At 36.5% G+C, this 15480-nt stretch overlaps 1 protein-coding gene across 1 annotated transcript in view; it reads left to right on the top strand.

The window, feature by feature from the left end:
- pcxa (pyruvate carboxylase a) overlaps window positions 1-15480 on the top strand; it is a 180000-nt gene that overhangs the window by 99680 nt on the left and 64840 nt on the right. Inside the window, exon 10 of the mRNA XM_051094056.1 lies at window positions 5979-6161. Within this exon, the coding sequence (XP_050950013.1) occupies window positions 5979-6161 (183 nt within the window). The remainder of the gene's footprint in view (window positions 1-5978; window positions 6162-15480) is intronic.

Raw genomic sequence — 15480 nt, 5'->3', positions numbered from 1 at the left:
CAGCGCCCCTCCTCCTCCCACACGCCCACTCCCGTCGGGAGCCTGGTGAAGGGCGGCGATTACCGACGGGGTGAAGCTGACAATTAGGGGGGGAGGCAGCCGACTCGTCACAGTATTTGTATATCAATATGGTATGTTTAAATCAACATGATAAACTAGTTAGGTAAAAAGTAATCTAAAAGTAATCAGAACATACTGTAGCCCGATTATAGTACCTAAAATGTGTAATGTAATGGATTGCATATAATTTGGGTTACATGATTTATTACACTGACCAAAATTATAAACGCAACACTTTTGTTTTTGCCCCCATTTTTCATGAGCTGAACTCAAAGATCTAAGACTTTTTCTATGTACACAAAAGGCATATTTCTCTAAAATGTTGTTCACAAATCTGTCTAAATCTTCTCCTTTGCCGAGATAATCCATCCACCTCACAGGTGTGGCATATCAGGATGCTGATTAGACAGCATGATTATTGCACAAGTGTGCCTTAGGCTGGCCACAATAAAAGGCCACTCTAAAATTTGCAGTTTTACTGTATTGGGTGTGACCACCATTTGTCTCACCCTGTTGTATATGCCGATCCAGAGCATCCCAAACAAGCTCAATGGGTGACATGTCCAGTGAGTATGCTGGCCTTGCAAGAACTGGGATGTTTTCAGCTTTCAGGAATTGTGTACAGATCCTTGCAACATGGGGCCGTGCATTATCATGCTGCAACATGAGGTGATGGTCGTGGATGAATGGCACAACAATGGGCCTCAGGATCTCGTCACGGTACCTCTGTGCATTCAGAATGCCATTAATAAAATGTACCTGTGTTCGTTGTCCATAACATACACCTGCCCATAGCATAACCCCACCGCCACCATGGGCCACTCGATCCACAAAGTTGACATCAGCAAACCGCTCACCCACACAATGCCATACACGCTGTCTGCCATCTGCCCTGTTCAGTGAAAACCGGGATTCATCCGTGAAGAGAACACTTCTCCAAAACGCCAGACGCCATCAAATGTGAGCATTTGCCCACTCAAGTCGGTTACGACGACAAACTGCAGTCAGGTCGAGACCCCGATTAGGATGACGAGCATGCGAATGAGCTTCCCTGAGACGGTTTCTGACAGTTTGTGCAGAAATTCTTTTGTTATGCAAACCGATTGTTGCAGCAGCTGTCCGGGTATCTGGTCTCAGACGATCTTGGAGGTGAAGATGCTGGATGTGGAGGTCCTGGGCTGGTGTGGTTACACGTGGTCTGCGGTTGTGAGGCCGGTTGGATGGACTGACAAATTCTCTGAACCGCCTTTGGAGATGGCTTATTGCTTATTGTAGAGAAATTAGCATTCAATTCACAGGCAACAGCTCTGGTGGACATTCCTGCAGTCAGCATGCCAATTGCACGCTCCCTCAAAACTTGTGACATCTGTGGCATTGTGCTGTGTGATAAAACTGCACACTTTAGAGTGGCCTTTTATTGTGGCCAGCCTAAGGCACACCTGAGCAATAATCATGCTGTCTAATCAGCATCTTGATATGCCACGCCTGTGAGGTGGATGGATTATCTCATCAAAGGAGAAGTGCTCACTAACACAGATTTAGAAAGATTTGTGAACAATATTTGAGAGAAATAGGCCTTGTGTACATAGAAAAAGTCTTAGATTTTTGAGTTTAGCTCATGAAAAATGGGGGCAAAAAGTGTTGCGTTTATAATTTTGGTCAGTGTAGAATATTGTCAGTGTTTATTAGAAATATTTTCTATCATTATAAATGTCTTTACCTTACTTTTGACCAGTTCATTGCGTCCTAAATAACATATTGATTTCTTTTATAAAAAAAAAAAAAAAAGAAAAAGAAAAATGTGTATTATCATACTCAGAATAGAAGCGCCATCATTTTAATAATGCTCCAAAAATAAACACATTTTGTTCTGATTGTCTACATAAGCCCTGCTCAGTGTGAATCCTACGTAGGGGCCCTGTGAATCAGAACACAGCTCTGTTTCCCATTTCCTTCTATCTTCTCTCAGCATGGCAGGTAGAGGTTTGTAATTGTATTTAAAGCTCTCATTTGACTCAAGGCTCTGGTGGTGAAGAAGACAAGTGTCAGTTTCAGCATCCATTTCAGCCCTGCTCCCAATTACAACCAGCGCGGAAATAAAAAAAAAAACAGAATAAGCGATGAGGAGAACGAGAGAAAGAATAAGACTGACCCATGCAGAGCTTTGGCTTGCCTTCCTTCCTTTTCAGATCTCTTTGTGAGACACGCTTCCTCCAGAAGTCTTGCTGTGACCCAGATCAGTGGCGCTTCAACAGAAATCCTGTCCTAAAGCATCTATCTGATGATGAAAAGCCAAGTACACAGTTTTGGATCGCTGTTATGGCTGCCCTGTCTCATTTTTCTAAGCAAAGCTGAGCCGGATGGATCAGCGTGGAGCTTGTCGGATAATGATATGATGGTATTCCTCGTGTTTCTGCTAATTTTTTTCGACTGTAATTGAAATGAATGCTAGTTTCTGAAAAGTCAGCATGAATCCCGGTTTGCAGTATGTCACAGTATTCAACAAAAAAAGTGGGATTTTTTTTCCTTCAATTTAATTTCAATTTTTACGAAAGTAAACAGCATCCATTTTGGTTTTACATTGACTTTTCACTAATAACAAGCGGTTATTTGCATTCATTCGCTTATTACAGGCGTTCAGGGTGTAAATGACAGAGAAACGCTGTCGTATCTTTGTGACACTTGCCTCACTGGGTGGCAGAAGCCATTAACGGCGTCAAATCAAATTTCCACTCAATTTGAGTGATATCAAATTACTCTTTTGAATTGCCATGGCGATGCTTGTATAATCTCCGGTGGATTTACTGTTCATTAGCATGTCTTATGTCGTAAGTGGCGGCACATTCGCTGTTGAGCAATCGTAGCCATTACCCAAAGAGCGACTGTAATGAAGCCAAGGCTTCAGCTTCTTCTTCTGTTTGTGTTTGTTTCACACTTCTCATTAAATTCCTGTGTAACACCCCACCCTTACAATACCTCCACCGGTGCCTGTATCTCTGCTGTGCACATCAATTTTGCTGTGCTGATGATTGTAATGTGGATGCCAGAGCCTGAGACGGAGCACAATTGCAACAGTAAATGACTGCTGCCAGTTGGCTGCAGTGTGAGTGTTTTTGTGTGCATGTTTGTGTGTGTATCAGTGTTTTTTTCCTCAATTTGTTCTTATTGCCTGCACACTCCCCTGAGGTACTTGTGTCGACGGTTGCTCTATTTTTGCAGGATGAATGTTTGTACAGTTCAAGGGGCAGCTCTCTGTGAAATGTTAGATTTTGAAATTGTTGCTTTTTTTTATTTTTAACCTCCCACTTTGGTAAGCGGCTGAGGGCCGCCTCCTGTGCCTCACCCTGAAGAGCTGTTTCGTTAAATCGCTCAATTGCACCTTTAAACACTGCATTCAAACCCTTCAGTCCACATGGCGTATTTTGAGATCATGCGCAACGCATTTTAACAGCCAATTTTACCCATTCACCTTTAAGTAACTATGTCCATCAATGCCACTCATGCAAAATCGCCTGCCCCTTGTGTGTTTATTTACGGAATATTTCAGTTAATCTGATGTGTTTTATGAGAACTGTTTAGAACTCTGAGTGCCACTTAACACGTTTCACCGCATTTCGCAGAATTAGAGTAGAAAATACTTCTTAGAATGTTCACTAACAAGCAGCTTGAGGCCATGTGATAGCAACAATCAAATAAGAGGGGAAAGTGTCAAATTATTATTATTTTCAGCTGAAATGCATGTGTTATATAAAGATCATTTTAGAGATGATTAGAAATTGGTTAGAAAGTAGTATCCAATTTTATTTTCAGCTGAAATGCATGTGTTATATAATGATCATTTTTAGAAATTGGTTAGAAAATAATATCCAATTTTATTTTCAGCTAAAATGTGTGTGTTGTATAGGTAATTTTAGAGAAAATTAGAAATTGGGTAGAAAATAGAATACATTTTTATTTTCTGCTGAAATGCATGTTATATAAAGATCATTTTAGAGAAAATTAGAAATTGGTTAGAAAATGGTATCCAATTTTATTTTCAGCTGAAATGCTCGTTATATAAAGATTAATTTTAGAGAAAATTACAAATTTGGTAGAAAATAGAATCCAATTTTTTTTCAGCTGAAATGCATGTGTTATATAAAGATCATTTTTAGAAATTGGTTAGAAAATAATATCCAATTTTATTTTCAACTGAAATGTGTGTTGTATAGATAATTTTAGGGAAAATTAATAATTGGTTAGAAAATGGCATCCAATTTTATTTTCAGCTGAAATGCATGTTATATAAACATAATTTTATAGAAGAAATTAGAAATTTGCTAGAAAATAATATCCAATTTTATTTTCAGCGATATGCACGCGTTATACAAAGATAATTTATTAGAAATTGATGATTAGAAAATGGTATCCTATTTTTTTTTTTTTTTTTTTTTTTTTTTTAGCTGAAATGCATGTGTTATAATTTTAGAGAAAAATATAAATTGGTTAGAAAATGGTATATAATTTTATTTTTAGCTGAAATGCTGTGTTATATAAAGATTATTTTAGAGATAATTAGAAATTGGTTAGAAAATGGTATTAAATTTTATTTTTAGCTGAAATGCATGTGTTGTACAGATAATTTTGGAGAAAATTAGAAATTAATAAGAAAATGGTATCTAATTTTATTTTAAGCTGAAATGCATGTGCTGTATAAAGATCATTTTAGAAAAAAAAATAGAAATTGGTTAGAAAATAGTATCTGATTTTATTTTCAGCTGAAATGCTGTGTTATATAAAGATTATTTTAGAGATAATTAGAAATTGGTTAGAAAATGGTATTAAATTTTATTTTTAGCTGAAATGCATGTGTTGTACAGATAATTTTGGAGAAAATTAGAAATTCATAAGAAAATGGTATCTAATTTTATTTTAAGCTGAAATGCATGTGCTGTATAAAGATCATTTTAGAAAAAAAAAATAGAAATTGGTTAGAAAATAGTATCTGATTTTATTTTCAGCTGAAATGCATGTTATAGAAAGATACTTTTAGCGAAAATTAGAAATTGGTTAAAAAACAGTATTATAATTTATTTTCAGCTAAAATGCATGTTGTATAAAGATCATTTCAGAAAAAAAATAGAATTTGGTTAGAAAATAGAATCCAATTTTATTTTCAGCTGACGTGTTATAAAGATTATTGTAGAGATGATTAGAAATTGGATAGAAAATAGAATCCAATTTTACTTCCAGCTGAAGTGCATGTGTTGTATAAAGATTAGTTTAGAGAAAATGGTTAAAAATGATTATTTAAATTAGTAGGCATTTTGTAATATTATTTTTTAAATAATAAAAAGAATATATTTCATATACACAGGGTAAAATTAAGTATAATAAGTCTAAAATAATTGCTGCAACTGTGTACAATGTTGGAAACCAGAACAGAAAATCATGAGCTGGCTTTTCTATAACAATTAAAAAAAAAAAAACATCAATTAAATTCATATAAAAAATTATTATATATAATTTTTAATATCATATTAAAACTATCTTTTATTTAAAAGGTGCAGGGAAAATTTTGTAGCAGGAGTGACGGTGTAAAAAAAAAACGAAAACAACACATTTTTCCAGTGTTGACAGCTGTATTGATTATTAATGAGTGTGATTATTTTAGTAAATCATGATGTTTCGGTTGCATCTGGTGTAAGTTACGTATAGACTTTTCAGTTATCCTAAATTACTCTTCCTTAAGTGTAAAAATAAGGTGTAAAAATACATTTTAAAGGTGTCAAAATTTAAAAAGGGCATTTGCTGTGCGCTACTTAACATATTGTCTGAAGTCTAAAATCCTGACTCTTTCAAGTGCAGTCCCTCAAGCACATACGTGAAGATTCATCTGAATCTGTATTCTGACCATCATTTTCTTTTCTCCTGGGCAGGTCTTTCGCAGTGGAGAGGGCATGGGTATCAGGCTGGACAGCGCATCTGCTTTCCAGGGTGCTGTCATCTCCCCTCATTACGATTCCCTCCTGGTGAAAGTCATCGCTAGTGGAAAAGATCTGCCGGCGGCCTCTGCCAAAATGAGCCGTGCTTTAGCGGAGTTCCGCGTCCGGGGGGTCAAGGTAAGGCTTTTCTCGACAACAGCGCTTGCATAATCGATCAGGGGCGGAATGGAGTGCGATCAGCAGAGACCTTTGGAAAATCGCTTCAGTTGCACCTTTTTAAGGTGCTGTGGTGTCAAAAATAAACGGAAATCGTGTGATGTTATTTTAGTGTGCTGGTCAAATAGATTTTTAGAGCAAAAGTCATGCTTCCAGTCAATGATTAAGCTTACCAGCTTGGCTAATAAATATTAATGAGGTGACATCATCTGATTAATATTCAGTAGGCTCACTAGTTCCATGTCCTCAACACACAATGTCGAAAATGATAACTTCCTAAGCAAGCGTGACATGAGCACGGGAAGCCTGACGTGACAAACTGAGACAGAGTAAGCGATCAGACGAGAAGTGGTTTATTTCCGTGACTGAACCTATGGATTCCCTTTCCCCTGTTAAATGTGTTGTTCTTTTGAAACACATCTGAGCATGAGGCACTTCAGTGTCTTGTCACCCGTCATGCTGGCTGCCATCTGAGGCTCTGATCAGATCTTGAGTGAGCTGGAGCTAAAAACATTTCCATTTTGAAGATCTTGAGTTTTTTTTTTTTTTATCTCCCACACATAAACCTGAACACACTGGATGAGTCACGTTGGACCATAGATGGTAACATGCACATATAATATGTATTTATGAGCATAATGTGATCAGAGTTGAAGTAACGGCACTAATGGCACTCTCGGATAAAGGGTGCAGACCTCACCGTTTTCTGATGTGCCGCTTTCCGAGGAAGGGAGGGGTGCGGATGAGAGAAGTTGTCATGGAGTGTTTGCACTTAATCAGCCTGAATAAAATAAATGTGTTTACATAAACCATTAGGGAAGGAGCTTTTCCTGTAAGCGTCTTCAGAAATTAGTTTTGGAGACTATTAAGAGAATCTGTCTTTGTTTTGCTTGCAATAATCGGAGATTGTTCAGTATGCTGTGTTTTATTTGTGATGAAACAAGGATGTAGACTGTCTATAAAGGAAAGATTTTAAAGGAATGGTTCATCCGGTTTCCTAATATTATCTAATTTAGTGCTGCAGGGCTATTGTGTAACGTCAAGATCATAGGCTTTCTTATTAACAGTGAAAGTCGATTTCAAATATTTGAAGATGTCCAATCAAATTAAAGTAGGCGGGCTTAGCAGGAATTCCAGAGTGATCCTTTAGTTGACGGTTATAAGGTATGAAAAAAGACTTAAGAGAACTCCACTTCCAGAACAACAATTTACAAATAATTTACTCACCCCCCTTGTCATCCAAGATGTTCAAGTCTTCAAAATCTTCAAAACATTTCAGTATTTTTCTTTATATCATAGACTTGATTGGTGCTCCGATTTTGAGCTTCCAAAGTGTAGTTTAAATGCAGCTTCAAAGGACTCTAAACGATCCCAGCCGAGGAAAAAGGGTCTCATCTAGCGAAACGATCGGTCATTTTTTTCGAAGAATAAAAATTTGTATACTTTTTAAGCACAAAAGCTCGTGTAGCACAGGCTCTGGGATGCGCGTTCACGATGCTAAGAATTAGTGATGGGCCGTTCTTGAACGATTCGTTAATTTTGAACAAATCATTAATGTGACTCGGGAAGAACGAGTCGTCTCGGGGTGTGATTCGTTCGAGTCTTCGGGTTTTTCGAGTCATTCGTTCATCTTATGGGGCTGTCACGTGATGAACGAACGACTTGAACCCAAAGACTCGAGAGATGAACTAATCAACTCTTTTCTGGCTCACACTGAATTGGTTGAGCTTATGAGGCTGTCACATGATAAACGAACGACTCAAACCTGAAAACTTGTCAGATAAGAGGTGAGGTGAGCTAATCATAGACTAAAGACCCAGGTAAACTAATCTTGTCTGTTTCTTATAGCATTATAGTTTTGACTTGTTTGTAGTGTGATCAATGTTTGTGTAAGCAGTAAATGTGTTAGGGAAGTAACGTAACATTTTTATTATATTTTGCTAAAATGAACGAAATGACTCAAAAAGATTCATTCATTTTGCTTAACGAGACTCAAAGAATCACATCTAAGTTCATCGTCTGTGTACTGCAGCTAAAAAAGGTAGAGAATGGCGAAAAGCTCCATCTTTTCTCCTACAACTTCAGAATCGTCCGTCACGTTGTAGCTTTTTGTTTGTAAACAGCGTTTGACTTACTTGCACTTTCTTAGTCTTTGCGCGTTCGCTTTGTAAACACTGGGTCTGTAGTTCCGCCTACGTTTGGCGTGACCTTTCGACATGATTCAATAGTACATGAACGCGCATCCCAGAGCCTGTGCTACATGAGCTTTTGTGCTTAAAAAGTATACACATTTTTATTTTCTGAATAAAAAATAAATAACCGATCATTTCGCTAGATAAGACCCTTCTTCCTTGGCTGGGATTGTTTAGAGCCCTTTGAAGCTGCATTTAAACTACATTTTGAAAATTCAAAATTGGGGCACCAATGAAGTCCATTATATGAAGAAAAATCCTGAAATGCTTTCCCCAAAAAACATTATTTCTTTACGATTGAAGACAGAAAGACATAAACGTCTTGGATGACAAGGGGGTGAGTAAATTATTTGTAAATTGTTGTTCTGGAAGTGGAGTTCTCCTTGAATATTTGACAGCTGGTTAGCTGATAGAAATGGTAAATGACTGACAGAATTAGTCAGGGATTAAAAATAATGAACTTTACCTATTTTAAATTGAAAATACACTATCAGTCAAAAGTTTTTTAATGTTGTTTTTTTTTTTTTTTTTTTCAAAGAAGTCTCCTGTTTACTAAGCATGCATTTACTTGTTTCTAAGTACAGCAAAACACTTAAATGTTTTGAACACTTTGAAATATTTGTACTATTTAAAATAACTGTTTTATATTTGAATATATTTTAAAAAGTAATTTATTCCTGTGATTTCAAAGCTGAATTTTTAGCATCATTACTCCAGTCACATGATCATTCAGAAATCATTCTAATATTGATTTGCTGTTCAAAAAACATTTATTAATACTATTTTGTTGAAAACAGCTGAGTAGATTTTTTTTTTTTTTTTTCAGATTTCTTTGATGAATAGAAAGTTCAGAATAACAGCATTTATCTGAAATAGAAATCTTTTGTAACATTATAAATGTCTTTATCATCACTTTTGATCAATTTAAAGCATCACTGCTAAACAGAAGTATTAATTTCTATGATTTCTTTCCCCAAAAAAGAGGACAAATTCTAGTGACTCCAAGCATTTGAATGGTATAGTGTATAATATTAGAAAAGCTTTTTATTTTAGATAAATGCTGATCTTTAAATATTGATGATAATAATAATAATAATAATAATAAATGTTTCTTGAACAGCAAATCAGCATATTAGAATAATCTTTAAAGGACCATGTGACGCTAAAGACTGGAGTAATGATGCTGCTTTGATCACAAAAATAAATTACATTTTAAAATATATTCAAATAGAAAGCAGTTGTTTTAAATAGTAAAAATATTTCAGAACGTTACTGGTTTTGATGTATTTTGGATCAAATAAATACAGGCTTGTTGAGCAGTAGAGACTTTTTTTAAAAAAACATTAAAAATCTTACTGTTCAAAAACTTTTGACTGGTAGTGAATATAATTGATGTGATTCATGTAATTTGTAATTGTCTATGTGACTAGACAAGAAACATTAACAGAGACGTTTTCAGCATATTGGGCATAGTAAGATTAATAATAAATGAGCACATATTGTGAACTGTGAATTTAATAAACTTTAGTTACATGACTTTCCTATTAGCCTTTAGGAGATTCATTTTTAATATTCTAATAAAATGATTCATAAAACATACATATAAATATCGTTTGACCCAATGTTTACTTTCTTCACTGACAGACGAATATGAAAAGACTGTATTAATCAAAGTTCATCTATAGGAAGGGAAGAGAAACAGGCCAGGATAAGGAGACTGAGAGAGAGAAATTGATTAAGATGAAAGAAGAAGAGCAGGTACTTATAGGTTTGGAACAACATGAGGGTGAATCAGCGATGACAGAATTTCAATTTTTAGGTCAACTAATCCTTTAAGGTATCAAAGGCGCGTGACATGAAGACTTCCAAAATGTAGACAAATTAATTATGCTGCATCATAAAACATCCAAATTCAGAATTGCGTATTTTATTTGCAGGAAGAAAATCCCAGAATATGTTGTCACACTCCGAAATAAGATTAAAAAATTGGTTTTAATTTGACATGAAAATGAATAAATATTTGTTTGTAGCTAGGCAAGTTTCCCCTTCGGAATGCTTTTTGTTACATGTTGGATAAAGCCGAACTACATTCAAATTCTGTAGGTATATTAGGGTCTGTTCACATCAGGAACGATAACTTTAATGATATAGTGTTAATAATCATTTCGACTCTTTGAGAATGGGAAAGTCAGTATGCGATTGAACGATAAAAACATTGACCACCTGTCAGAGTCCATCTGACTTTAAAGAGCTTAAACATTTAAAGAAGAAACAAAACAGCAGTGCACATTCGTAATAGAATATTTTTGTGTTCGTGTGGGCGCTATTATCATTCTTGGTGGGAATGAGCCTTTAGTCCGACCTCACAAAAACAAACTAAAGCATTTGTATGTGAAACAAAATAATGTGCAAAAATTGTACCTTTAGGGATACAACAGCTCGTCACTGTGGCAGATCAATAAGGTTCAACCTTATGTGTGACCCTGGACCACAAAAGCAGTCATAAGGGTCCATTTTTTAAAACTGAGATTTATACATCATCGAAAAGCTGAATAAATAAGTTTTCCATTCATTTATGGATATTGTTAGGACAGGACGATATTTGGCAGAGATACAACTTTAAAAAAAATCTAAATACTGAGAAAATCACCTTTAAAGTTGCTCAAATGAAGTTCTTAGCAATGCATATTGTTAATAAAAAAATACATTTTGATATATTTAAGTTAGGAAATTTGCAAAATATCTTAAAATAAAAATCTTAAAATAAACGTTTGTTTACATACATGTATACATGTATATACAGTATTAAGGAAAACATATCTAAAATATTTATATATTTAATTCTATGCAAGTATATTTAAAGTTTGTATGATTCTTTAAGATCTTAATGAAAAGTTTATAATATACTTTTATTAAAAATTCTATGGTAGTGTAAAACAACACCCTTTTTACCTTGCTCTTCAAAATTCATCCCATTCTGATGGATTGTTCCTTTAAATGCAAATGAGCTTTGCTCGCCCCGCCCCTCTCTTCTCTCTGTGGAGTGACGAGCCTGTTTACTTTTACTAGCACGTTATTAGGAAAGGTGATTGCAGAGATTCATAAAAAAACCCTTATACTCACTTCTGCTGTAGGTGAAGCTGGATCATGAATGATTTTCGTGAACATAGACGGATATATGTAGATCAGGAGGCGCATTCCTTTCACAAACAAACATAATCTACTGCATCTTCAGTGGCTCAGATGTTGGGAGTAAATGACAACCAGTATGTTCATAATTAGATCCAGCAACACAACACCTCAATCGCTCAATCGGATGTTCCAGCATCGAAACAAAGAGGGCGGACTGTTACAGCTGATTTAAGGTGGGTCTGAGGTAAGAGCTCATGTCAATCAACTATCGTGGGAGCGGCCTCTGTCGGTGTAACGCCACACCAGGCATCTGAGAATGACTCAATATGAAAAAGGAGATATTATTTTTACAGATTAATTAAAAAACACTGCATGGATTTTTATCATTATAGGGTAGATTTGTACATAGACTGCCAACACATTAACGTTCAAACAACATCTAAAAGTGAACTTTGCATCCGATTTAATTTAAAATTCTTTAAAATGTATACATGTATGTGTGTGTAATGAACACTATACACACAGTAAACAGGGCTATTGCAGGGGGAAAATCTCATTATGAAATAAATGTTTTTCTCTAGTTCATGTTGACCACAATTATTGGCATCCAATTATTGCAACGTCCTTTATTTAAGATAAAAGTTCTGAGTTTTCTCCTTTAATGCCTGAAGAGTTTGGAGAACACCTGACAAGAGATCAGAGACCATTCCCTCATACAGAATCTCTTCAGATCCTTCAGTTTCCCAGCACCACGCTGGTGCTTCTTCTCTTCATTTCACCTTACGTATTTTCTATAGGGTTCAGGTCAGGCAACTGGGATGGGCATGGCAGAAGCTTCATTTTATGCTCAGTGACACATTTTTGTGTTGATTTTGATGTTTGATTTGGATCATTGTCCAGATGGAAGATCCAACCACAGCTCATTATAGAACTTCTAACAGATGCGGTCAGGTTTAGATTTTTTATCTGTTGTTATTTTCTAGAATCCATGATGCCATGTATCTGAACAAAATGTCCAGGACCTCTGGCAGGAAAATAAGCCCACAACATTAAAGATCCAGCAGTATATTTAACCGTGGGCTTGGGGTACTTTTTGTACCAAACCCATCTGGTGGGTTTGCTGCCAAAAAGTTGTTTTTTTTTTTCGTTTCATCTGACCACAGAAGCCAGTCCTATTTGAAATTCAAGTCGTGTCTGACAACTGAATATGTTGGTGTTTGTTTTTGGATGAGCAAGGAGGATTTTTCTTAAAACCCTCCTGAACATGTGGTGATGTAGGGGCTGTTTGAATTTTCTTTTTTTTTTTTTTTTTTTTTTTTTTAATCTTTTGACCCCAAGACTCAACTAATCTCTGCAATTCTCCAGCTGTGATGCTTGGAGAGTCTTTGGACACTTAAACTCTCCTCCTCACCATGCATTAGGACGATATAGACACACATCCTTTTCCAGGCAGATTTGTAACATCTTTAGTTGATTGGAATTCTTAATTATTGACCTAATGATGGAAATTGGGATTTTTAATGATTTAGCTCTTTTCTTACATATTAAGGGAATTTGGCCTTTGTGCTCCTCATATTTATAATCCTCTGTAACAGGAAGTCATGGCTGGACAATATCATACTCCTAGTCATTCTAGTGTGCTAAATAAATGCAAATATGAATGGGAATATACTTCAGACTTCAGAGAAGGGTGCCAATAATTGTGCCCAGCATGCATTGGAGAAAAACATTTATTTCATAACGTAAGTTTCCCCCACTTTTAATTGTTTTAATCCAATGAAAGGTTAGCATTTTGCGAATTTTTTGAATGTAAGATCAAAAAGATAAACAAAGCAGATTTAGTTTCATAGCCGTCTTTGCTCATATTTACCAAGGGTGCCAATATTAGTGGATATAATATATTTAAAATGTATACATGTATGTGTGTGTATTTATACATACATAATAAATATACACAGTAAACACACGTATAGTATTTAAACATAAACTTTTATTTTGGATACGATTAATCGTGATTAATCGTTTGATGGCCCTACTGCTTTTCTGGGCCTTAAATGTGTCAGTTGCGTTGCTGTCTATGCAGGGTCAGAAAGCTCTTAGATTTCATCACAGATATTTTAATTTGTGTTCTGAAAATGAGCAGAGGTCTTACAGGTTTGGAACAACATGAGGGTGAGTAATTAATGACTGAATTTTCATTTTAGGGTGAAATATCCCTTTAAAGCAACGTATTATTTACTCCTAAAAGATTCATAGCAGTAACATAAATGTACATATTACTGTACTAAGGTACTAATACCAAAGTCTCTTTCAAGGAAAGTCTGTTTACATGGCAGCCATATTTGCAACACCTCCAGGCAGCTCATCCAAGACCAAGTCCTATCTAAATGAATAGGGGAATCCTGAAATCTCAAAAACTGCTTGCTGAACTTGCAATTAAATGACATGTTTCAAATCAGCAACAAAATCTGAAATTAACTGTGCCATGAATGTTGTTTCTTATGCTCAAACAGCATTTAAAAGCTTATTTTTCAAGCTAGACCAGCCAATGCACATGCGCTCATGACTGTACATGCGCATGGGCCAGTCCATCCTCAGGGGTATATAAACTACAAAGTTGCCCCAGTGACCCAGTGAATTTTTTTCTAATAGCGTACCTGACATTTACATTTATAACAACTTTTGTTTGGTTTAGTCTGACAGAAATGAAACTTAAAGTGCATGTAAGCAGATTTAATTAAGAGGTTCGCTTTCAGTTCGGATGCTGTTTATGTAGGCAGCGAGGCAGCTCAATAGGCTTTGTGTGTGTGCGGTGTAAGGGGAGACAGATGTATCCTGGCGCAGCTAAGCTTTGAAGAGTCGGCCGTCAGGGAAGCTTTTAAAGCTCCGCATCATTTTTTCGACCACTTCTCGCTTTTTCTCCTAGCGCATTCTCTCCCTGCCTAATCTCCCTCCCATCTTGCCCTATGCACAAATCTTAAAAATTGCTCCAACATGACTTTAAATACCTTTCAAGTTGATTTTTTTTTTCCTCCCCGGGAAAGATCTGCTGTCCGCTCACTCGTGTTTCTCTCATCTAAATTCCCCCACAGCCAGAGTAAAGTTTGTGACAGAACATCTCCGAAAATTGCCTTGCACCGACTCTGTCATTCCACCCCAATATTTCTCTTTCCGCCTCTCCGCACCTTGCGCTCTCTACAATCAGGAAAGTCCTCGATTACCCTGTGGGCCGCATTCCCAAGCGTGACTAGAGAACCTGGCCTCGGAAGAATTCAGAGAATCACTTCAAGCTGCTAGGCGTCATGGCCGGAGCTTGAGCTGTACCGCGGCCTGCCTGTTTTTAATGAAGACTGATGAAGTGCGCTCCAGGATATGCGCGAAGTTCAAACCTCTCCTGCTGCCTTAATTTACAGGCTCCCTCTTCCATCCACGTTTGATTAATCTTGCTCTCTCGTCTTCGCCGCATTAACACACCGTGGTTTTTTCGCACGATCGCTTACGCTATTTTTCTGTCTCTCTCGCTTGTTCCCTTCGCTGTGCTCGGCAGGACGGAGGCCGCTCTTCTCCTTTGGGGCTTGGGAGCTCCCTTGTTTTTATTAGGCATCTTCAAATAGCCAATTTATCTAGTAGCGCCACCGCAAGATTTAATTAACTCTTCAAATAATGGAGTGTGGTTATGCCATCCATTTACAGAGGTAGAATGGAGAAACCAGTATCTGTCTGGCTCATTGGGTTTGCTGTTTGCCAAAGAGCTGACATCAGAAGTAGTAATGGGAGACAAATACTAATTACTAATTTGTCATTTAGGGGATTCTTTTATCCACAGCGACTTACTAGTGCACTTGTTACGCTGGCAGGGGCAAGGTGTGAATTATGGGGTGTTTTGAGAAGCCTGACCCTCACAATTAACACCCAGAGGAAGATAAGATGTTCAATGAATCTTTAAAAGTCTGTTT

Source organism: Labeo rohita, chromosome 21, assembly GCF_022985175.1.
Source record: "Labeo rohita strain BAU-BD-2019 chromosome 21, IGBB_LRoh.1.0, whole genome shotgun sequence".
Classification (NCBI taxonomy): Eukaryota; Metazoa; Chordata; class Actinopteri; order Cypriniformes; family Cyprinidae; genus Labeo; species Labeo rohita.
This window is presented reverse-complemented; position numbering and strand designations above follow the sequence as displayed.